The sequence below is a fragment of the Passer domesticus genome, chromosome 3 (genome assembly GCF_036417665.1).
Source record: "Passer domesticus isolate bPasDom1 chromosome 3, bPasDom1.hap1, whole genome shotgun sequence".
Classification (NCBI taxonomy): Eukaryota; Metazoa; Chordata; class Aves; order Passeriformes; family Passeridae; genus Passer; species Passer domesticus.
Genome location: NC_087476.1, coordinates 13,289,641 through 13,315,086, shown reverse-complemented (window position 1 = coordinate 13,315,086; position 25,446 = coordinate 13,289,641). Strand labels below are relative to the sequence as shown.

The following is a 25,446-nucleotide window of genomic DNA, read 5'->3' as shown; positions in this document are numbered from 1 at the left end:
TTTTACTCCACAAAACCAAATGCACTTTTGGACTTACAGTAAGGAATGTAAGGTCCACTCTTTGGAGTGTTTTTAAGAAGGAAGGGGAAAAACTCTCAAAGCAACAAACACAAGATAAATTGGCTTTGTTCTGTTTAATTTTGTTCCTTTTCTTACACTGAAGCTTTTCTCCCTTTTCCCATTATAGACGACTTGCTAAAAATACTAACTCTTGAATTGTATTCAAGCCACCTTATTTAGTACTCTTTTTCCAAGTCCCAATCCCATACCAAGATTTTCCATTTAGAAATTTTATTTGTGATTGCAATAGGTGCAGAAGAGGGCCCTAGGCAGGAAAAAAATTTGACAGATCAATTTAACTCAAAATGAAACCTTGTAGTTTTACATATTTTAAATTATTAGAACAGAAACTTGCATTAAATATAGTCACTTCTGAGACTGGAAGACAAGAATACAAAATATCACCACTGCAATCTGGAAACCAAGGTATTCTCTAGTTAGGTTTTACTTGTCTGAGTGTGTTTTGATCCTTTGCTTTATTTTGTGTTATTACTTAGATTTGAATTTCCCTGCATGCTTCACCTTTACTTTCTCTTTATTTACAGGTCCCTTCTGAGCATGTATATTGTCTCCATTGCCAGAATCCCTCAATTTGTTTGAACAGCTTTTATATGAAGCACTTTAAGTGATTAGTTCATTTCTCAAAATAATTTTGTCATGTGGCATGGATGAAAAATGTCATTGAGATGAAAGAAACCCCCAAAAAACCCACTCAGAAAGCAGCAAACTCACTGCCAATAATTCCTTTAGAGTAGTTACAATACTGCACCATAATTCAATAAATTCAAGACATTAGCAAAGACACAATTTTTGATACCAGCTTTGAGCAGTTATTAAGCTCAAAAGCAATCATCAGTCAGGGTTAGGAAAACAGGGTCTTTGAAACACTCTTCCTGAGGCATATAGTGCTGTGCACTAATTAAGTTTATACTGTATTATTTGTCAGGTTATTAGTTATTTATGACAATATCAGCATTGATAATCTTCTGAAGTAGAGGTCACCATTACTTAATTATGTATGACAAAATCTAGAATTAATTTCTACATTCTATAGAAAGACTACACAGTGGATACACAGATGTCTGAGCTTAACATAAATACAGATATTTGGGGACCTAGGTATGGTACCTAGGCTAGGTATGATGATTTTGGAAGATATCTGCCTGGGACTGGGGATGTATCTAATTCACAGTGAAGACTTCCTTTGTAGTTCTATGTTTTAATGAAGTTATTTCGTTTCTGATTTAGTCTATTTATTTTTTTTTCATCATCTTCCCTCTTGCAGCATAACTGGTCTTGCTGCTAATTTTCTTAATGTTGCTCTTATCCAAAAATTCCAGCAAGGCTTAGCTAGTAATTTCTTCTTCTGGAGCTATTCCAGGTTAAAATGTGTCCCAAATTGGTGGCAATTCCACTGGGCTCCTAGAACATGTGCATATAAATACACACTCATGCATGCAATATACACACAGTAATCCAAAATGACCAACTATGAATTAAATGTATACAGCTTTGAATGACATTTTTGTTTCTTTCATGGCAAGAGTTTATTCCATTTAGACTTTTTTGAATTTTCCGTTCCCACAAACTCAGGAACTAAAGTGTATTTTTATTTCCTGTGCTTCTCTGTACAAGAACCAAACACCTCACAGCCAGGTGAGTCAGCATCACAAATCTGCAGCTCTGGGTGATGTACTAAGACCTGATATATCATAACACTGCTGGTCTACTGAGTATTGCACCTCCAAATGTGATAGAAAAGATGAACCTTCTTTCTTTCTCAAACTGAAGCTAAAGACCAAAGAGGAAAGTGATGATAAACCAAAAATCTTCAGTCTAAGCACTATAAAGGGTCAGGAAAGAAAACGCAGAAAAAAAGGAAGTATTCTGAATATCAAGTGAACATTTATGTCATTTTTGGCTCTGCTAGCACAAACCAATCCCAGAGGTAGACACCAATTCCAGTGCAGCCTGTAATTCCAGTTATGCAGTCTTATATTACCACTGCTTCTGTGTAGAGTGCATGGAGCTTACGGCAGCATCTTGCTGTGTCTTTGTGTGCTGTGCTCCAACTGCTCTAGCGTCATTATGATTATTAGTTCTAACGTTCACTAAGCATTTTCACTGCCTCATCTGTTTTATGACTCTTACAGCGAATGTATTTCATTATGACTAGTAAAACAGGTATTTAGAGAAGTATTTATGGATTAAATACTATTAAAATTTTAAGAAGAGGATATTTCTAACAGAGCTTGTTTATTGTATGAGAAATATCAGCCACAACAACAAAATCAAGAAGAGCAGAATGCACTCCAGCTGCCTCACATTTATATTTCTTATTAAAAATTTTATAGTAACTCTGCTAAAATCCCAGTCTAAATACACATAAACAAGGCTGAAATGCATGTACCACATGGAAAACAATAGTGCTACAGCCACTTACACCTTTTCAGCATTTGTCTCACATTGTGCTAACACATCTCCTAGTGTTTTTCAGTCCCAACTTGAAACAGCAGGTGTTGCTCCATGAATCATGAATTATACCCAATTACATTTGTTTTCAGTTGTGAAATATTTTTCACAAAGTACAAAGAGAGTAAACCTAACTGAAGCCTTAATAGACAATAATCTTATCTCAGGTAGAACAGCTTGAATCAGAAGCAGATTTATTGAAACAAATAGCACAGATCTCCATTGTCTTGCAATGGATAAATAAAGCAGAACATGAACATTTTATAATCATTTAGTACAGATACACAAAACGAGTTAATAACAAGGAAGGTCTGCCACAGGCTTTCTGTACTTCCTGTTCTGGGTTAACCCTGGTGGTTTGCTAAGCATCACACAGCTGATTGGCCATTTCCCCAGCTCTCAGTTGGATGAGGAATAAGGAAAATAAAGAATAAAAGCAACAGAAATCGGGTAATATAAAATAATTTTAAAAAATTAAAAATAAGGTTAATAACTGTGGAAAAAAAACCTCAAAAAAAACCTCAAAAAAACCCAACTGTTGCAAAGGCAATCGCTCACCACCTCCCACAGGTTGAATAATACTCAGCCATTTCCCAATCAAAAGATTGCTAACCTCCCTAAAAAACCCTCTTTTCCCTTTTACTGCTGAGCAGGATGTTATACAACAAAGAATATCTCTTTAGATTGTTGAGGTTATCTCTCCTTCTATCCTGTTGTGCATCCCCTAGTCTACTCTCTGGAGTGGGGCACACTGAAAACCAGAGAAAGCCCTGATGCTGTGAAAACATTGCTGGAAAATTAATGCATTGTGAGTTCTGTTTTTGTAACAAATCTAAAACAGAGTGCCATATAAGCATCTATGAAGAAAATTAACTCCATCTTAGCCAGTCTCAGTACAACTGCCTTATTATAAATTGGCATAATTCTTCTGATATTTTTTTAAGCTAGAGTTCTAATAACTCGTAATTGAAAAAAAAATTTAGTTTACACTTCAATGATTACCTCTGTGTTATTTGAAACTAACTGTGTTGCTTAAACGATGTTATTTGAAAACAATTAACATTCATCCTCTCTTCCCAGTTTAAGCCTCTATTATCCTGTTTCTAACCAAACTGTGGAAGAATTACCATTTTCAAATCATGTTGGCACTTTTTCTAGAAATAAAACAGTCAAATATCTCTGGCAATATATTACATGTATACAACAAATTACATATATCGGACACTTTAATTTCTGTATACCTTAGCATTGTTAAAGAAAACACAGAAATTTTTCTGGCTTTAGATGAAAATACATGTTCACTAAGAGTACAACTTAAGTTGGTTTTCTTTATATTTTTGGAACATGGACTACACTTTAGAGTTCTGTGCTGTGCTCTGAAGCACCAGTGAGTGGTTTTCTTTGGCAGACCTTAGGGCATGCACTACTCTGAGAAGAGCAGGACTACACTGCAACACGGGCCCTTCTCATTTCTATCCATGAACACCAAGAGCAGAGAGACCTGAACTGAAAGCTGAGAACCAGAAAAATGGATCCAGAACTGTAGAGGGGCTGTTATTTCTGGTGTAACCAGAGTGCTTTGAGGATGTGTCAATTCTGTTTCCAGATCCAAACTGGGTTGTGTGGAAGGGGGATGTTCACCGGGCCTCCACTGTACCTCCTAGTACCTTCAGGTGACTCACAGAGGAGCAGCCAAGATGCCTTTGTATCTGCATCTGGGAGCAGCATCACAGGAGCAGTACCACATCTCTGTCTGCGAAAGGTGGTGGGAGAAGACCTTCAGCACTGTTGTAAATGAGAGATTTCAAATTGCTTAAATTTCAGAAAATATTAATTCATGAAATTATTGTTTTTTCTAATAGAAGAAAAGCAGTCTGGTAAAAAGGTGCTACATTACCTCACACTAAAACATATTGTTCTTTGCCAGCATATTACCTTTTGGGTTGGGCCCAAAATACTCTTTCAGTAATTTTCTATTTGAGTGGATTACTCTTGCACCCTGGCTGGAATGGAAGTCAGATGACCATCAGTTGGTTTTGCTAACCTTGTCAACACTGTAGAAGGCCTATGAGTTCAATTTTGTTGTAGTTACATAAATATACTATGGCCAGGCTTTCACCATGGATGCTGCTTCTTTTTCTTTGACCAGTTTGTGCAGCTGTGATATCCTTTACAGAATAAATAAAACAATCAGAAGAATATGATGCACATTTTAATAACAAATTGGAAGAGTATTTGCAATCAGCTTTCCTTTAACCCAATAGCTAAAAAAATCCCCAGTTTCAAAATTATCAGTCTTTCCATTAGGCATTCACAATCCCTTACTCTCCTTCCCCTGCCTCTCCTTTCTGTTGCAGGCATCATAACTGTACCAGTCATGTTTTAAAACACATTCTATAATTGGTCCCATTAACCATCATCAGTGAGAGATTTAATTGCTTATATTGCAGTTGGTCAACATATTGGAATTCTGTTTCATTTAATCTATGTCAAACTCTTACAGAAAGTCCAGTTACCATACTTCACTTTCCTGTTTATTTTCCAGTGCAGTAAGTGTTATAACGTGCTGCATGCTGAGAATTCTCAGATTATAAAGTACACAACCAAAGTCATTGCTTAAAAGCTTTCGGTGATTGCTTATGCCTCTCAGTCCTAATGCATCAGTGAAATCTTTGGAAGAAAATTACAGTGCATGGAGATTTTAGAAAATCCACATTATTTATTTTTTTGTTCACATATTAAATGTAGAAAATAATCTCACACATTATTATTTCTGTTGGAGCCAGAAACCTCTCACACTGTGCAGAAGAAGGGAAGGCAGTGTTGCAGGGATTAATAATGCATCTAATATGAATCTCCTGGTAAAATTAAAGATGAAAGAAACAACATAAAAATAGCATGAAAGCTGAGACATTAAAACACAAAAGCATGGGCATTCTGAATTCAGACTGCCATTTCACTTTTATTACAAATCATTTGTTCCCAGGTGTGTAACAAAGAACAGCGCAGATTCAGAGCATCTTTGAGCCAAATTATTACATTCACTTATTAAAAAAAACAAAAAAAAAAAAAACAAAAAAAAAAACCAAACCAAAAATAAAAACAGTTCAAGAGCTTTAATAAATACCCCATCACATACCAGTAACTTACCTGTGCAGGAAGGTAGCAACATAATGTATTATTGAGGCTCCCTGACACTTCAAATTACAAATCCCTGTTTTCATAGCTGATAATTTTGCAAAATATTAATGAATTGGGATCAAATTTTCTATGACAGATGCCTGCCTGAGGCTGTTTCTTTGGTGGGCAATATTCAATCAAACAACTCAACCATTTGGGAGAATTGAATTAGGGGAAAATTAACATTAAAAAGTGTTAGCTACCTGATTTTATAAAGACAAACTATGCTTTGAAGTCCAGATATCACAATTGCACTCAGAGTGATTTTTTTACCATCTTTTAAAAAATAAAAAGAAATTTGACCAGTTCTAAACATGAATAGGAAACTATAACCCTATTTCTGCACACCCTGGACAAAAGGGTGCTAGAATTTGACTGAACACTGTTCTCAGTGCTGTGCATAGAACTACACGTTTTGGGCCTCAGAGAGACTGAGGGCATTGGACATCACTGAACCACGTAGGAGTCATCCCAAATTAATGAATGAGCAGACCTTATCCCTTGTGGTTCCTGCACATCACAGCTCTGAACAACATTTGCTGCAGTTTGCTCATGGTTTAGAGGGAAAGACTGGACTAAAGTGATGTTAACCAGCACCAAAGACAAAAAATCAGAATCTTCTCTGTGGTCAATGAATATTCTACTGGCAAAAAGGAACTCAAAGACATCACTGTAAAAAGTATACGTTAAACATAATCAATCAATATGAAATACTAACTCATATCTTTATTTCTGAAGTAGTGAGTATCATAAAGCTTACTGACAATAGTTCTCTCCCATAGAACAACAGAACAGCAGAGTCATTTATTTGGGATAATGACCACTATGGGTAAGGAGAAGCTACATGATTACTAATGTAAGAAGTAGTGCAGCATTCAATCTGCTTGATGAACCCAGGGTATCAATTTGCATAAAAATAATGGAGAAAAATTAATTCAGCAAGCAAATGAGTGAATGGTGATGGACAGGGATAACAACCTGGCAATGAACGACAAGCAAAACTGAAATACTTTGGGTTTTTCTCAGCCTTACCAGAAAAGTCTGCTCTGAACCCTCTGCTCCCAAGCAGAGGGATTACTTAGAAAAACTAGATTATTCAATCTACAGAGCCTGAAAATTGCCCTAAGGCTGTGGAAGATTGGCCATTGTAATTATAAAGAAAAAACCACAGCAATAACAGATCATGCCTTTAAAAATGGTAAGAAGGACAATCGTGGGAACCATCAGCTGGACACACCAAGTGCAATCCCTGGTTGGATGGAGGATGTATATCCTCCTTTTATGAGTGTGCAAAAGACAAGAGGCAACCAAGACCAGCACAGATTTACAAAGGCAAATCCTACCTGGCCCACATGATTGCCTTCTATGACAAAATGATGGACTGGGAAAGTAAATGGTAACAGTTCCTATAACTTTTACTCCACTAAGGCCTTTGGCAATGCCTTCCCCACATTCTTGTGGCTGAGAAACTGTGGTGGAATAAACAGGCTTTTAACTAGGCTGAAAGGTGGCTGCAGCACTGTGTCCCAAGGCAATATTCAATGGCTTGAGGTATAACAGTTGGTAATGAAACAAATACTCTAGGGCTGGAAAACAGTCCAGTATTTCATCCTGAATGACAAAGTAGAATGTTCCTTCAGAAAATTTGCTGAAAAACTATTTGACACACCATGTGATACAGATTCAGCTCTAGGGATCTTGAGAAAAGTGAAGACTGAGTCAACAGAAGGCTTGTGAGGCTCAGGAGGGAGAAGGCTTAAATTCTGTACATGGGATGGAATGACCTCATCAAGCAGAGCTGGCTGAGTGGCACCTGACCAAAAGGACCAGGGGGCTGCAGTAATTATCAAGCTGAATATGAGCAGAAGTGCACCACCAACATGAGTAAGACAAAGGGCATATTGGGCTACACTAGTAGAAGTGAGGCCAGTACTTAACGTGTCACTCTACACATCATTGACATGGTGGCACCTGGAGTGGCGCGTCCAGTTTCTGGCTCCACAGCTCAAAAGGAGTGTCAAAAAACTGGAAAGAGTCCATCTGAAAGCAAAAAAGCTGTTCAGGAGCCTAGAGCATATGGCCTACAATAAATGAAGAAACACGTGTTAGTCTAGAAAAGAGGAGGCTAAGGGACAGCCCAAATGCAGCCTACCTCCTGAAGAAGTGCCATTGAAAACATGATCTGACCAAATATTTTGAATTATAGACAATTTAATAAGAAGCAGCTATAGCAAGTGGCAGCATGAGAAATTCAAATTGGACATTATGAAAACTTTTTCTCTTTACAGATAGCACACCATTGAAGCAGTCTATAAAGTGAAATCATCATCCTTTCTAACATAAGGTCAGAAAAAGCCACATCTGACACCAATCCAGGCATTAGCCTCACTTTGAACAGGAGGTGCATTATATAGACCACCACATATCCCTTCCAGCTACCACTTCTGGGAGTCTAAAACAAAAAAAAACCAAACAAACAAAAAAACAACAACAACAAAAAAAAACCCACCAATCAAACCTTCTGCTAAATATTAGTCCCCCCAAATAGTGTAATTCAGCAAATCTGAATTGTCTAGGGAAAAAAACCACAGCTGAACAAACATTACTAATAATGTCCATAGTCCACTCTTATTATGTTCAGAACTCATATTTCACTCCATTTCCACAAATGGATTTTACCTGGAGAAATATTCAATGACTTCTAAATACTTGACATCAGCTATGGCAAGTAAATTTTTCTTTTGTGGACCATCTATTACTTAAATCTTATTTCATCTCCCTCTGCAAAGTTTAACATCTCTTCAGGGTCTTTCCGTTTTTATAGAAGGACGTTTCTGTCAAGAAGAGACTTACTGATACAGAGTTCTAAGATGAAAGAATTTCTGAATATAATCACCAGGAGAAAAAGTCGTAGCAATTCACAAGATTCATAGTTTTCAAAATTTTAAGGTCAGAAACAGAAACATGGGGAACTACCTGATAATGCAAGTTTCACAGTAAAGGGATTAGGTGGGTGACAGTCTAAATGTGAATTAACAGTGCCACTCTGATGCAAAAAGGCACAGACCATAATAAAAGTTAGAAATAGTCAGACAGCCTATAAACAATTCTTCTGTTCTACTCTGCTCTGTTCAAGCCTCAGCTGGGTTTCTTTTTCCAATTTTGAACACCACAGTTTGTGAAAGATTTAAAATTGAAGAGAGCACAGTGGAATAGGATGACCAACTGGGATTCTAGAAAACATAACTGGAGAGAAAGAAAAACATGAATGAATTATGATTCTTTAACCTAGGGAAAAAAAAAAAAAACACCAAAAACTGAAAAGCAGAAATTTTTCAAATATATAAAAGGTTGCAAGTAGGAGAGAAGGAATAAATTATTTTCCACGACCTAAGAGATAGAACAAGAAATAATGTGTTTAGACTGCAACAATGTTCAAAATTAGGGTTAAAATATTAGAAAGCAATAATGAAATGGTAAGAATAGTGAAGTGCTGAAATAGATTTTCTGGGAGATTACAGACCCTGGAATTCTAAAGACCTTTGAAAGACTGTTCATGATTGACCAATACTCACAGACATATTGCTCAGGAATGGTGCAGATTAGATAATAAAGTGGAATATATGGAAATCAATTAATTTATTAGTCTTATCAATAAAATACATTGAGCATTGGATTGCATTGATCTCTATCTTTTTTTTATGAAGGGTTAAAAAATTTTGTTTAAAAAACATAGTGGCTTATCTCTCCTTTGAATGTGATTACTGATGGGATGTTATCCTGATACCATGAAAATTCCCACTATTTCATTTACAAAGAGGACCTCGGAATTTGAATTATGTGCCAGAAACATTTTCATACCATAAGTACTTTTTCAAGCCTTTGCTAATGAGCACAAGTAATAATACAGAAAGTGAATATTAAAAAAGATACAATTTCTGCTAATGAAAATTATTCAACAAAACAATTTTGCTCAATTATATATTTGATAAAATAGATATTTTCTCATAAGCTATTTGTGAACAGAAGTGGGGGGAAAAGACAAGAAAGAAGTAATGTGCCAAATAAATTATGCACTAAGAATCATGGCCCCAGTTAAAGCTGAGATGAACATATGTGATTTACACCATTTTCTGTTCAACTGATTACAATTGGATCTTTTCAGACTTTTTCCTCTTTATTAGCTTCATTTATCTCTAATCCTCAACTAGACACATAATAAGGCTTAATCATATTTGGTGTGGGTAGGTTATCAAAACCCAGTTTCCCTGTACTGTTATCTATGGGGTTGCAAGGAATTCTCTGCCTATGGCCTGGAAAAGTCTTCATGTGTCCAATACTGTGTATGACTCCAGTGGTAAACCCAGCTCACATGCTGCTGTCAGGATGTTTTATTTAAAACAGCTACTTTTTTTTTTTTTTTCTTTCAGCAAATAACCTGTGTACAAAGAAATATATTACTCAGTCATACAAAACATTTTTCAAGTCAAATTCAGCAAAACTTTTCAGTTCAAAAATATTCAGCATTTTGCAGACTCTAAATATTTTGTTTTGACATTAGCATTTAGTCATTATAATTAATTAGGAAAAAACCCCTCATCTTTCAAAAGAAAATTTTACTTTTCCAATAAAAAATGCATATTTTAAAAAATCCCATTCTTCAGGTCAAAAACAATGACTTAATAGGGAATTACACTTTCATAGGTCAATTTTTCTTGGGGTGGGAGAGAGGTTTACTGTCTGATAAAGTCTGGAAAACTTCAGAACTTATAAGTTGTCTTGTCTTTTTTTGTTTTTTAACTGAGCTAAAAGACTCACTGGCCATATCAGGGCTGTATAATTGTGAATTTCACCATATTCTGGACATGGGTTACCATCTCAGCCTCAGGTGATTATCTCCCTGTGAAATGGCCACAGAACAACAATTTCTACAAGCTTATCCCAGGGACCAAAGTCTTCAAAGGCTTTTTATCATTAGCAATCCTCTCATACTCTGCAAGCACAGCACAGAGGCTGCATGGGCCATGCTTTCTCAAACAGAATTTCATTTCTACTGTGGATCATTACCCCCCCAAATATGATGACATCCAACATAATATAATTCTTATAGCACTGTATATAAAACATCAATGATGGTCTAAGGATCAGGAAAGTGAAATGAAATGAGTATACAGTTATATTACTGAAGTTTGCTTGCATTTGACAGTACCCCCAATATCCCATGTTTGTTGGATTTCACTTATACCTCCCCTGGTGAGATGTCTCCCCTGGAGACAGCCCTTGTCCTGTATAATTGCTATCAGGCAACACAGAATACCTTCTGTGAGGCATGAACATTCCCATTTACATAGGAAAAGGTAAGCAGAACAGAGATTAAGGGATCGAGCCAATAACGGATTTAAGCATCTAAATAAGGATTTGGAGAAAATGGAGATGTTTAGGCAGAAAGTGTAATCTGAAAAGCAAAGCAACAGCTACCACCTAAACTCAGAGGCACTTAAACCCAGGAGAGACTGTAGATTTGAGTTTACAAGAGGTTAGTGCTTCTCATTAGAGACAGGCCTGAAGTTTCCTTAATGTAAGCAGCACGGCACCTATCAACAGGGGCCTGCTGTGAACTCCTGCTAAATCCCTGGGGATCCTCCTCTGTGCTGTTCCGCAACCAACCATCCACCCCAGGCCAGAGCACAACATGACATCATGAGGTTTTAAAACATGTCTGCTGCAAATTGTGATGCATTTGACCATCCAATCCACAATCAGCAGTAAAATCTGAAACCATGACACCAGGAAAGTAGGCTACAGTTACTTTTTCTGTTTTGTAGGAAAGATCGAAGCACCTACTTTTGGATGAACATTTTCATCTTAAGGCTACTTCCATTAAATAGTCTTTGAACTACGGGAACAGAAATAGGAATCCAGGTTCCTTTGCCCTCATGTGAGTACTCTAATCTCTAAGTTAGAAGTTTTGTTCATGTTTCTTTGAATAATTTTCTCAACAAGGGCAGATACAACATGGTAACTGGAGAACAGCTAGACAGTCTGTAGTGTGTCTTAACTAATATGTACGCACCGAAACTGAATGACAGAGTTTTAAACCACCGTGGCTACATAAGGAACTAAACCCAGAATTCTGACACCTAAGATGAGTAATATGCCCATGTTTCAAACAGAAAAGTGCTTCTAGTTCTTTGAATTATAGTTGATGGCATCAGCCTAAGTCTCAGTGATGTGACCAGGGTCACTAAAAGACTTTTTACCACAGCTAAGTGTAAAACAAACTGCTACAAAACCAGTCTTGTCTCCAGTCATATATTTTTTCTTTTCTTTCAGTCAGATTTTTTTCTCTACTAAAATCAAATTTATTTCTGCTTTTTTTAAAGGGGGAAGGAAGAAGTTAAGGTACTACTGTTATTCCTTATGCAACTTGTCCAGATCATGTTCAAATCATGCTACATCTTCTAAACTTAGGGATAAACATAAATTTTTCATGGCTTTTTTCTTCCATTATTATTGAAGGAACAACACAGCTAAGTAAAATGAGCTGTAGTCTACACTCATTTATGCATTATACATAAAGTAGTTGGTTACAGTTTAGTATGCTACAACTCTAAAAAATCCTTCTGTAAACTGTAATTTTGTATGCACACAATCAGCAAAAAAAGAGTATGAAGACAACAGGGTTAACCTGTGAGCCAATTAGCTGAGACAGACTTTTAGGTGGAAGAATTATATACATGAATAGACATGACCCAATGGACCCAAGATTGTTTGGAAACTGGGAAAAGGTAGCTTGGAAATTACTGCTGGAAAGAATATTGAAATTACAAATCAGGGCTACTCAATTTTTGTTGAGAAGAAACTTATTTTTAATGGAATCACAATGCAATCTCAATGACTTTATTCAGTACCTATATACCTTAGTCAATTGAATGAATTCTAATTGTATGCATTTGTCATTCCTAAGCATCTACAGCTGTATTCTTTCTTTGAATGGAAACAGAAATTTCACTGGATTCAAAGAAAACTGTGTGCATGTATCTCTGACAGCCTTCTCTTATTGTAGGCAGAATGATGCTGGTCTGGCCCTAAAATTGATATGCAACTTGAATGATTTAGGTCTCCAGGACTGGGCTCTGTATTTGAAAAAGAAAAATAGAAGCTCCCTTCAAAAGGTTTTCATATATAGCAAGGTATGATTCCCTTAATGAATCTAGTTCTGTAACTCAGTCAAAAGGGTTCAGCTAGCAGCATAAATCATGAGAGTGAAGCTCAAAATGTTTATGAATAGCAAGTGTCACACAGATTGAATTTCTGCTTTGCTATTCAGTCAAGGGGTATTTGTTAGTGCTTATAATATTTAGAAAGTAATTTTCAACTTCAGGTATTGAAAGACTCACAGATAAAATACATTTTATAAAATATTAACTAGCCTAATAGAAAGAAGCATTGGATGCTCATTTTATTTCAACATTTAATTTTCATGGGAGTCCTTCAGGGCAGTAGAAATATCATACATATTATTTAAAATGACTGAAATTATAATAGAATGCAGTTACAGAACAATGACTTAATAAAGGATCCCAAAGCACATATGAAAATGGAAAAAATCAAGCAAATAACCCTGTTATAATAGAAGCAGACAGATATTAGGTTATGTACAGCTTTACAATTAAAAATAAAATAAAAAAAGAAAGTATAGTGGACCGTCTCCTTAGTTTTAAAGGGGAAATGCAAGAAAATGTCACATCATACTTATGAAAACATTTTGCCTTTTTCTTAGTTTGGGAAAGAGCAAATAATAAGATAATCATAATTAAGTAACCAGTGTGCACTTGGAAATATATTTATTATCTCATTCTTATTAAGCCATTTAGGGACAAAGTTAACATATCAGTGGAGATTCATACACTTAAAATGTAATTTTGTGAAGAAGCACTACTTTATTCCTTATGGTCTGATATTTCTGGAAAGGTTTCCAATCTTTAAAACTGATTTAGGAAACCCTGTCTGCAACTGCAAAATGTAAATTGAAGAAGGACATCAAAATATTGATCTGCCACGTGATAGTAGCCCACCTAACAAGATTGCATTAGAATACAATTACAAGCCCTTTTGAAATTATTTTTTTTTCCTAGCAGCTTATTTTTGGAAGTTTCACTTCTTTCCAGAGATATTTTTTCCTTTTACAAACATTATAATGTCATTTTTATTTTAGATTTATTTGTAGCAAGAACTAGAGGAGACTGTGGAAATTTTCCTAGTAGACTGCCATTATTATTCTCCTTTTACAGAACGAACAATGTAACCACCTTTATTAAAGCCATGTCAAAATCCTATATTCAGAAGGGAACAATATTCATGACTGTTTCAGTTTCAGAGCATTAGCTCTGGAGTGCCAACACCTTTAAAAAAGATGTTTTCTTCTGGCAGATATTCAACATCTTATTATAGCAGTGCTGTGGATTCAAGCTCACCCTGTAACTACATGATCACAGAATAAGCTATGAAAGAGGTTGAGGAAGTAGGTAGTTGGGGTGAAAGTTTGCAACCAATTGGAATCCTCTTACTCATTATTAAACATAATATGAAACTGTGTCTTTACTGTAAAAAAAAAAAAAAAAAACCAAAACCACCCAGCCAACAAGCCAATAATCCCCAAGCCCAAATGGGCTAAATAAAAATGCAATAAAAATAAGAGAATAAAAATTTTCTTATACTGAACCTATCTGGCAGTATATATGATTAAACTAGCAAATTTAAGATCAAGCTTGCTTTACCAAGATTTATACACATAGCTACTGCTTCTGTGGCTACAATCACTTGGTTAGGTTCAACACAAGGCTAGACTATATTTTATATTATTTCACAACACAGACAAAAAAAAAAAATTAATTTATGGATTTATGGAAATAGTATGAACTTTAAGAATACATTCCTAAACACAAAAAAAAAAACCCAAACCAAAAAAGCTTTGTGTAATATTCCAATATGAATTAAGTGCATTCTCCTTATTTGACTGTGGTCATGTTTGCTTAAGGGGTTTTGATGTTTTTGTTGGCTTTTTGTTTAGTTTCTTCTGTCTCTATATGAAAATGGTGATATTCTGAAACACTCAAAGTAACTTTGAGGAAGACATTATCCAGGAAATAGAAGGATCAAGAAATAAAATTCACTGTTAATTGATCTAACTTCATGGTCATCAACATCCAATTCTTCAATAGTTCTTAAAGGATACTGCTTTAATGAAAGGGGAAGGTTTATTTGCTTATAGTAGTAATTTAAGATGTAACATCTTCCCCCCTGAAAAAAAAGCCTGTGAATTCAGTTCAGTTTCCATTTAGTGTACAGACACAGACATCTAAATGAAAATCTAGTCTGTCAGCTATTTTTCTTTCATACTCCAAAGAATGAATATGATGCTACTGTCAGGGATCTGAGTGCAAGATCTACAAACTCTTCCATCACTTCCTCGGGGTTTGCTATTTTCTATTCAAGATCAGGTCTGACAAGATGAACCTTGGATAAGATGTTCAGAAGAAAAGCAAAGTTAATGAGAAAGAGTTTTAAGGAGCTACGATGGGGCTTCAGGCCCTGGCTTGGGAGCTGCATCAGAGCTCTGGCCCATGCTTGGACCAGGCTGCTGAGTTGGGATGGCCTTGCATGACTGCCATGACCTCCCTCAGCTTGGCTCGACTGGCCCCAGTCCAGCACTCCTGCTCTTCCCCTCCTGCCAGGGCACTAGGAGGCTGCACCTGGGTGCAACTCTGTCTCCCCAAACCCTGCCCCTGCCCAACACCATGATCTGCTGCTCTCTGAGAATTTAAAAGTGACTACACCATTTGGGATTCTGCCTACCTAACAGCTTTCCAAAGATGGACACTTTTAAATTAAGGTATTTCTTTCTGTTCCTCCTCAAAATCTTTCCTACTGCAATACCTTTTTGGTTGTATCACTTGATCAGAAATTGAGTCTGGAGTCCTCAAAGGTGTTATTTAATAGAAAGGAGCTGGGTAGAGTCCAAGCAGTTGACTACACAGGCCCAGCCCAAGGATCAGTGAAGTATTATTCATAAAATTAGTATTATTCATAAAATTATTTGTTAGCACGGCCTTTTGAAAAGCTTTGGCACAAGTCAGATACTATTTTTCCATATATTTTAGGGATTAAAATGGATTAGGAATAATTCCTAAGAGGTAGTTTGGGTTCAGTTATTTGGTTTGGGAGTTTAGAACATTCAAACAGACAATTAATTATGTGGCTATACTGCACCTCAGGGCCAAAAAACACATCCTGGACAATTTTACTTATAAGTGACCCTATGAACGCAAGAATCATGAAGTCATCAGAAGCCAGCAGAAGAGCAGAAAAGAGGCAAAATAATAACTGTGATCACAATTATCTTCTTGAGTTTTCACATTTTATATTTCACCATCACTGCATAAAAATGGCAAAAGCTGTCCAAGGCTGAAGGGCCAAAATCTGGAAAGGACCACAGCATGTCACCTGGTCCAACCTCCCTGCTCAAGCAGGGTCATCCCAGAGCACTTAGCACAGGATTGTATCCAGACAATTCTTGAACATCTCCAGTGAGAGAGACTCCACAGCCTCTCTGGGAAATCTGTTCCAGGGTCTGCCCACCTGCACAGTACAGAATTTCTTCCTCATGTTCAGGTGGAGCTTCTTGTGCATCAGTTTCTGCCCTTGCCTCTTGTCCTATTGCCTGGCACCACCAAGCAGACCCTGGTTCATCCTCTTGACATCCTCCCTTCAGATACTGATAGACACTGATAATGTCTCCCTCAGTAATCCTAAGGCTGAACTGGCCCAGCTCCCTCAGCCTATCCAAAACCTCAGGACTCTCCCAGACTAGTTAGATGTAGAAATTGTATTTAGTTTCTACCAAGTGTAGAGTTCCTGAAATAGATAAGAGCTTCTGGGCCTCTGAGATCTGATGTTAACAGGATTTTAAGGGACAGATTTCTACAATCTAAAGTTCATAACAGATAGGAAAGTTTCCACCCTTATCATCAATTTTTTTATCTCTGGTTGTTTTTTGAAACATGTGTTCCTAAATTTTTCTGCACAAATGTTCTCCACTCATTAAAATCAACGGTGGTTTCAGCTCTACTTTTAGCAACAGGGGTCCAAGGCTCCAAAGCTCAGCTCAAGGCAAGATGAAAAGAACATTTAAAAAATAAGCTACAGATTATCTATTTTGCCACATATTTCAAGGGTTTTCACTGTATTAAATTAAATATAAATGCAACAGTTACAAAATGCCAAGTATGGAAAAAGGCACAAAAAGAAAAAATAGCAATGGAAAAATATAAATTCACTCTCTCAGAGTAGACCAGGACAGAGCCAGAAATTATGATGTTATCAGGTTTCTTTCTATGAATATTGTAAATTCCCACATCCTGGTGCAAGGAGAGATTATGACCCCGGTTAATGAGGCTGAAGCTGGTCAATGGAAGTGTGAAGAGAGTGGTGCTGCACTGCCAGTGCCACCATCTAAGAGCAGCCAAGCACTCAGAAGTTAAACATCTGAAGCAGATAATAAAGTCATTAATCAAATTAGCTCAAGACAAAAGAGGCATCTCCAGCAGTGTCCTCTAATCACAGTTACATAAAAGTTTGGGGTTTGTTGGTTGATAGGAGTTTTTTGTATGTGTTTTCTTTTTTTAAATCAACTTCTTGACACTATTGTAAAATGGACTGAAGAGAAACTGAGGGAAAATTTCCTCCTGACGGGTAGTGGTAGAGCACAAAGCACTGATGAGACAGTGTACAGTGAAGAGAACAGAAATGAAACAAAGAAATGGTTGCTGGAAGTGTGTTGAACAGAGGTTGGGAAGAGAGGTGAATTGTAAGGGATTGTAAGTGCTTCAGCATGAGACAGAATACTCTCATTGAGCAGACTTGCAAAACCACGGGGGATCGCCAATAAAATGGTTAAAATTTGGCAGGAGATACTCCTATTTTGAAGGGCAGAGCCTTTCCTATACCCAGACTCCATCCTTCTGCACCTGCAGTTTGCTGAAGCAGTCTGTTCTCCACCGTTTTGCATGGAAAGGATGAAATAATGTTTTGTTTGTTTAGAGCTAGCTAAAAATTACTCCACATAGCCTTGATGATTGGCAAACGTGGGAAGTGTGAACTGTGCGAGTGCAACCTAAAAAGATGCAGACTTTAAACGGGAAAAATGTAAAGTGTTTAGAAAACAGAAACTGTCGATCAAGGTCTACAGAAAATGGCTTTCAACTTGGACAAGCTTTAAAAATGAAGCACATTAACAGTTATTAAAAAAAATCAAAATATTTAAACACTGTTTTACAGCCTTAGCTCTAAACCTATTAGAGTGTCCTCATAATTTAATTTAAAATGTTGCAGTTGGCGAAGGTCATGCTGTAAAAGAACATATCATTTCTGACAATCATTAGGAAAGTATTTACACAATTCTAGAGATAAATAACATCCATCTGTTATGTTCAATCCTCTGAAACTTTAAAAAGCATGTATTAGAAAACAATCTTTATTTTTAATTTTTTTTTCAAATTATCTTTCTGATTCTACAGACCATAAATGTTGCATCCTTAACTGCTGCAAATCAGCTTAATTCCTGTGAGTCTCAGGCTGTAACCCCTGAGTTTATGAGACATGGGAAGACTGTAATCATCAATAGATTAGTATAACTGCCACAGTGAAAAAATAACTGATGTCAGTCTTTGAATTTCACTAACACATCTTTCTTTTTCTCCTCCATTTATGATGTGATGCCTTTTCATATGTTAAAAAATAATGAGAACAAAAAGATGTCATTCTAGAAAGACAGCTATATCAATATTTGAATGGAAAAAGAAAAGATCATTCAAAGTAAACACATTTATCTAAGAAATTCCACATTTGATCAATATGAACATAGGTATACAGCTTGGACCTCGAAAAACTGAAATTCACTATTTTTAAGGATGTATATTTCTCTGTAATGAGACTGAAGTGATTGTTGTTCTCAGTTAACTAAACCTGAAGGCTGACTGGGAAAAGGACAGCAGCAAAGAGAGATATTATCCATAAACACTGAAAGCAAAAATACTTATGGCTAGATGACAAAACTATTTTCACTGCAATGAAATAAGTAGATTTACTTCCAGCTAAAAATGGTACTTTAATATAATTCACATCTGAACCAAAGAATGTCATTAGATTTTTTTTCATGAAGTGTCTTAAATATTTGAATTCTCACTTCTCAGAAGTTCACATTACGAACATAGAAGGACCAGGTTACCATCCCATCATTGATACTGCCTCACAGGGGATAGAGGAGTCAAAGAACAAATAATTTCTGAGTTCCATTTCCATAATGTGCAAAATTAGATGCAAAATTGTCTATTGTTAGTGGCTACTACAGATGACAGATTTTTAGATTTTATTATTTACATTTTTGGATGAAGTGGACTGCTACTGCCAGACAGTCTCATTTTTTTACTTAAGACAAGCCATAGCATGTCTTCTAGCCACGTCTGAGAACAACCCACAACTGCTACTTTGTCCAGATGTGGAAAGACAGAGTCATCTCACCTACTGCCAAACATCCAACATTCCAATTTCACATCTAGGCGACGGCAAGAGACAGGGACCTCCTTAAGGCACTTCATGCCGTTCTAAAATAGGAGGTGCAAGAGGCAAGATTACAGCCCTCTGCAAATGCCTCTCTCTCCTCATCTAAAGGAAACCCAGGATATCAGCTAGGACCGCACAGGTGCAATTTGAGGTTGCTGAAGTGAGGTGAGGGTCCCCCACTTCCAGCCTCGAGGGACAGAGCAACTCTTGGCCACGTGCGCCCCTCCTAGGCGGGTTAGTTTGGCAGAAATTACTTCCCCCCCCCCCCCCCTTTCTTTTTGTATTTATTTTTTATTTCATTCTTTTTTACTTCTGTCCGATGCAGTGGTAGCTTGGCAGTGGCTTCACGCGGTGGGAACGATCTCCAACCCCCTTTCCCCTGGACGCCCCGCCTGCCGCAGCCTCGGGGCTGGCCGGAGCAGGCAGGGGGTCGGGGCTCGGCGGGGGCAGCCCGGGGGTCGAGGCCCGGCGGGGGCAGCGCGGGGGGCAGCCCGGGTGCGGGCCCGGCGTGCCGGCGGCGGCAGAGCGGGGCCCGGGCGGGCAGAGCCGCGGCTCGGCCCCGCCGCCGCCGGGCGCGGCCAATGAGCGCGGCCGGGGCGGGCTCGGCAGCGGCGCCGCCGCTACTTATCCTCGCCGGAGGGGCCGGGCAGCCCAGAGCGGCGCGGGCGGAGCAGCCGGGTGGCGGCGGCGTGCACGGGTGGCGCTTCCTCTGCGGCGCCCATGGGGACAGGACGACTTTAAAGGAGTTTGGGGGGGTTCTGGCGCTGGGCGACCACGGGTACGGAGGGGGACGGGAGGGACCCCTCGGGCAGGGGGTGCTGATCGCCTGCTCTTTGCCTTTGCCTTGCGGGGTCCCGGCCGGGCTGCCGGCACCGGGCGGGCAGGGCTGGCAGCTCCGGGGCCGTGCGCTCCTCCTGCCGCCTCCCCGCACGCAGCGCTGCTCGGCGCGGTTCGGCTGCGCACCGCTGGAGGGAGGGCTCGGGACCCTCCGGCCGGAGCCTCCCCGAGCCCCCGGAGCCCTCTCCCCTCGCAGAGCGGAGACTCCCGGTGCAACTCCGTCCCCCCGCTCGGAGGCGCGGACGGCGGGGAGGCTCCTCTCCTGGCGCTCGGAGCCGGCGCTCCTGAGTCGGGGCTGTGCCCTGCCCCGCACCCCAGGGGTAGGGGGAAGGGTCCGCACTGGGAGTTTCTCCCTTGTACGAAGGAGAGGGAAGTAGTCGGGGAGGGATGGGGGCTTAGGGCGGAATCGCTGAAATCTTTTGTATGTGCCTTGATTTTTTTTTATTTTTTTTGTTTCGTTCTTTCTTTCCTTCCTTCTGCGTGCGCTCTCCTTCCCATCTCTTGTTCTTCTCTGTGTCTGCCCACCCCACCCTCCTTTAGATCCGGCGATTTCTGCCCTCGCCTCGCCCTGTCATTGATGGGAAATCAACTGGATCGCATCACCCACCTGAATTACAGCGAACTGCCGACCGGGGACCCCTCGGGGATCGAGAAGGACGAGCTGCGCGTCGGGGTGGCTTACTTCTTTTCGGATGAGGAGGAGGACCTGGACGAGCGAGGCCAGCCAGATAAGTACGGCGTGAAGGGCTCCGGCAGCCCTGGGCAGGAGACGCCCACCCACCACCTCCACCATCAGCTAGTGCTGAACGAGACTCAGTTCTCCGCTTTCCGCGGTCAGGAATGCATCTTCTCCAAGGTCAGCAGCGGCCCCCAGGCTGGGGACCTCAGCGTCTACTCGGTGTCAGCCCTGCCAGCCCTCTGCAAGCCGGGGGACCTGCTGGAGCTGCTCTACCTGGGGCCGTCGGAGCACCCGCCGCCGCACTGGGCCGTGTACGTGGGCGGCGGGCAGATCATCCACCTGCACCAGGGGCAGATCCGCCAGGACAGCTTGTACGAGGCGGCCGCGGGCAACGTGGGCCGGGTGGTGAATAGCTGGTACCGCTTCCGCCCGCTGGTGGCGGAGCTGGTGGTGCAGAACGCCTGCGGGCACCTGGGCTTAAAAAGCGACGAGATCTGCTGGACTAACTCCGAGAGCTTCGCCGCCTGGTGCCGCTTCGGGAAACGGGAGTTCAAAGCCGGGGGGGAGCTGCAGGCGGCTGCTGGCACCCAGCACCAGCAGCAGTACTATCTCAAAATCCACTTGGCAGAGAACAAGGTGCATACGGTGAGGTTCCACAGCCTGGAGGATCTAATACGCGAGAAGCGCAGGATCGATGCCAGTGGCAAACTGAGGGTGATCAAGGACCTGGATATAGTGGATGGGAAAGAATAGGGAGGAGCAGGAGTACGTGGCTATCTTCCTTCTGCCCTGCCCGGGGAGACCAGCCTGCTGTAGAGTCAGGAGGCTGCACCCTCCTTCCGTGGGACGCGACTGGAAGCAGGATCCATGGCAGCATTCCAAAAAAAACCAGCATTCTTTACACTCATAGCCAGTATTTTGTTTGGCTTTTAATAGCATTAATGCTGAAAGAGCGAGAGAGAGGAAGAAAAGAGGGGGGAGGTGCAGGAAGGCTGTTCTCAGAGTATGTGGACAAAGTCTCTCCTGTCAATTGATGTTGACCATTCTAGCAACATGCCAATAAAATTTCAAATTGAAATTTCTTTTTAAATTTTTATTTCATGGCTTTAATCCATGATAAGTTTTAAGCATCTGGGACTGTGGATGTGGATGTAGCTAAATGGCATTTTAGCTAATATTTGCCTTGTGGCCAACCAAAAGCATCAGTCATACTTTGCTAACTGGGAGAGAAAGGGGGTGTTGGGGTGGAGGGTAAATGCCTGTTTGTTTTGTTCCTTCACACTGCTGCTTCAGTCTATAGCTGCAACCCAAATTTTGTCCCAGCCAACTCTGGCAAGCTATTTTCTAGGAAAAAATAATTTCACATTTCTCCTTGAAATCTATCACATTTAAAATATTTGCCTTTGCTTTCTGTTTGCAGCTCTCTGCTAAATATCATCATAATGCATGAGCTCTTTCCACCTCTTCCCTCCTCCCACCCTCCCTGCCTTTTTTTCTCTTTTTTTAATTAAAAAAAAAGTTGGTGAGCAGCTGTTTTCCTAAAACTAAATTAATGCTTAAAAGGAAGTGGTGTATTTTGGAGAACAGTATACTCAAAGATCCAGCCACTAGGATTTCATGCTTGAGCTGTGGATTTTGTACCACTGCTTCGATATCTCTTCATACACAGGTCAATAGAATCCTGCAAGAAACAATTTTGAATTCTGCATGTTGCCTCTTTGGAACAGCAAGTTATTGCATATTTACAATTCCACTTAAAGAAATAGATGTAATGTGGCCAAGTTCATCTTGCATTTCAAATTCCCAGGAACTAAAAATCCTGTTCAGTGTAAGTTTAGAAAGCCACAGCAGCATTTAAAAGATGCCTTTTAATGTGATGTGAGCAATGCCTTTTCTGTATTTCAGATCCTGTTCACTCATTGCTTAATTCTAAGTTTTGAAGTGAAAGATCAGAAGATTAAATATATTTTTTAAAAATCTAAAGTATACTGGGGCATTTCTTTTTATTATTCTGAGCTGCATACAACTTGTAATTTTGTCTTTGCATGTTTCAGTGCTGGAAAGAAAATGCATTTGGTTTTGTTCTCTCTTCCCACATCAATGTCAGATGACAGAAGTAATAGCCCTATTTTGTATATATATGATACACTCCACCCCCTATCGATGTACTGTGTCACAACTTTTTTTTTGTATTAAACAATGTCATAAGCAACCTTGTTGCAACAGTAATTTCATTTCTACAAAGCATTTCCCTACTATAGCTGAACATGCGAGGGTGGAGTGTACTTCATTATAATAAAGTCTTAGCATAAATATCTTTAAGAAAAAGAAAACAAAAACCTGTACCCCCAAAACTACACCTCTTCATTGAAGGTCATCTAATTGGCTTTGTCCTTGCTAACACATGTGGCACAATTATGTGGTAATAGGCAGTGTTTCTTTTATCACTTTCCCTAAAGTCCCTTGCTTAGTACAATATAGGGTAAAAATGTGAATTGTAATTACTGTCAAATACCGTTGAAATAGCCTCAAACCACATCATGGTTTTTGATAATTGTATAATATTTTAGCTTTATGTAGGCAATAGTGGCTGTCTGATGATAACTTTTCCCATAACATGAACAGAATCTTCTACCTAGCGTTTATGTATCTTATTGTTGAACATTAGATTGCCTAAATCCTCTGTTAGAACTGATTTCCCTGTACCACTTGGTGTGAGCACTGTGGGATTGCAAAAAGGCATTGGGTTTACAACAAGGCACTTAGAAAACATTAAAAAATGTTAGGAGAAGGAAAGCTGGGCAAAAACAATTAACTTGATTTTTTTTTTTTTTTCTTATAAAAAATAGGCCTTAGAGACCTGAGGTTGCAAGAGGCAGGGAGAATTAAATGAAGAGGGAATAAGTACCAGAATGTTTATGAAAAAAGAAAAATAAGATAGAGTTACAGTGTGATTTTTGATTTCTGCAATGCTATTTCTTCAAATGGCTGTTAGATAAGTGGGATTAGACAGTGGTTCCTTGGAAGAACAGTATTTTATGTCCTCACTAGTGAGAAGTCAAAACATACTAAATTTAAACTTTTCACTGTGCTTTCTGAATACTCTTTCACTCTAAACCCCATTATAACAGTGGATTTTTTTGCAATTATTTAGTAACCTGGTTCATAAACGTGATGATTTTCCTTGTCTTACCCACCTAGATGTAGAATGGAATTTTGTAGTATATAAAAGAAATTATAGGAACTAGTGTATGCTTATTTATTCAAGCTCTGTCAGAGACCTTTGGCATCACTCTGAATTTATACAAATAAAGGTACAACAATGTAAGGCCTTAGTCCTTTACATAAGGACTGGAGAAAATATACTGGAAATGGTAAGAGCTGGTATTAACCAAGGATATACTATTGCCATGACTGTGTTCAAGTTGCAGTCTGTAATTAGCAACAAGGGTACGAATACAATTTCTTTTGTTATTTTTCTTTAGCTAGATTTCAGTCCAGAGCTACTGGCAGTAATCTGGTCCTGATTCATAGCCCATTGAAGTTAATGGCTCTTGCTGACCAGTGAACTTTGCATCAGATTGTTAGGAGGTGGTTAAAATTTGTGGAGCTTGAGGAAGAGTGAGATTTAAGATGACACTTCAGAGACCAGAAGAGCCACCTTTCTGAGCTGGGATACTGTGGACACAGGTAGCTGAGGAAATATGGGAAGAAAACAGACAAGTTCTGAAACAAGCAGTGTTAACCTAAGATGGCAGTAGGGAATCTGTTAAAAAGACTGAATGAAAAGTGGATAGAAAAACTTGTTCAGTGCCTTGAAACAAGAATTGGATGACAGGAAACAGCTACAAGAAAGGCAATGATGCGAATGACTGACAGGTAAAAAATGTAATTGATTGTATTCATCATTCAGGATCAGTGGGCCTGGCAGAGTTAATATTTCCATTTGCAGCACTAAAGATATTGAAAAATTGTATTTTATCTCTGGAATCTGTTTGCATTCTGTGGTCTAGCTACCTAGGGTAAATATTTATATCTCATTCACTGCTTTTGAAGTACTGACTTGTAATATGACAGTAATGTCAAGATGTTTTGCAGTCTTTCTTCCGTGTCACGTTTCAAAGCTTTCTGTTAGGTATTTGAGTAACAGTTCTATAGAATTTCTTTTGCTTAGATATGATTCTCTTCTCAAAATGCAATCTTTTGAATTGCTTTGAGACTTAACATTTTATTAAAAAATTCAATTCATGTCCTCTAGAAACACAGAGAGCATTTGTGAAATGTTTTCCTGTCATGACCAGAATGTTTACTGCTTATTGGCTGTGCATACTGGGAGAGGACTCTAAGGATGGGTAGCAAAATAGGTTTTTCTGTCAGATTTTGTCTCCATCTTCATCTTATGTCTCCGGAGGACTTTGTTTTAATTTTCTTAGGATTCTTTTTCTCCATTATGGTTGTATAAAATGTAAAAAAAAAAAAAAAAAAAAAAAAAACCCACCCCACAACCTAAACCAAAACCCTCATAGAATGCTTTTTATGGCATATGCTACTGATCCATATAGTGGATTTCAGGTTAAAAGCAGGGGGTAACAAGA

General features: G+C 39.0%; 1 protein-coding gene and 2 long non-coding RNA genes across 4 annotated transcripts in view; 1 reads left to right on the top strand and 2 right to left on the bottom strand.

The window, feature by feature from the left end:
• Nucleotides 1–21,163, bottom strand: part of LOC135296020 (uncharacterized) — a 108,173-nt gene extending 87,010 nt beyond the window's left edge. Inside the window, exon 1 of the long non-coding RNA XR_010358069.1 lies at nucleotides 20,780–21,163. This is a non-coding gene — a long non-coding RNA (uncharacterized LOC135296020). The remainder of the gene's footprint in view (nucleotides 1–20,779) is intronic.
• On the bottom strand, nucleotides 2,701–19,764 carry LOC135296022 (uncharacterized). Its single transcript, XR_010358070.1, has 3 exons — nucleotides 19,646–19,764; nucleotides 19,294–19,376; nucleotides 2,701–4,317 (listed from the first exon to the last, which is right to left on the bottom strand). It is a non-coding gene; the product is annotated as an uncharacterized LOC135296022 (long non-coding RNA).
• On the top strand, nucleotides 19,985–25,114 carry LRATD1 (LRAT domain containing 1). Of its 2 annotated transcripts, none has more exons than XM_064411916.1 (2): nucleotides 19,985–20,113; nucleotides 20,713–25,114. In XM_064411916.1, the coding sequence occupies exon 2, from the start codon at nucleotides 20,750–20,752 to the stop codon at nucleotides 21,602–21,604; it is 855 nt and encodes a 284-aa protein (XP_064267986.1). In that variant the 5' UTR covers nucleotides 19,985–20,113; nucleotides 20,713–20,749; the 3' UTR covers nucleotides 21,605–25,114. The 2 variants fall into 2 exon arrangements, with proteins under 2 accessions (XP_064267986.1, XP_064267987.1); XM_064411917.1 differs by lacking the exon at nucleotides 19,985–20,113 and adding an exon at nucleotides 20,148–20,492.
• The last annotated feature ends 332 nt before the right edge of the window (nucleotides 25,115–25,446 follow it).

What these genes read in the sequence shown, in the direction of transcription:
- LRATD1 (XM_064411916.1), top strand. Translation starts at nt 20,750, where the DNA reads ATGGGAAATCAACTGGATCGCATCACCCACCTGAATTACAGCGAACTG.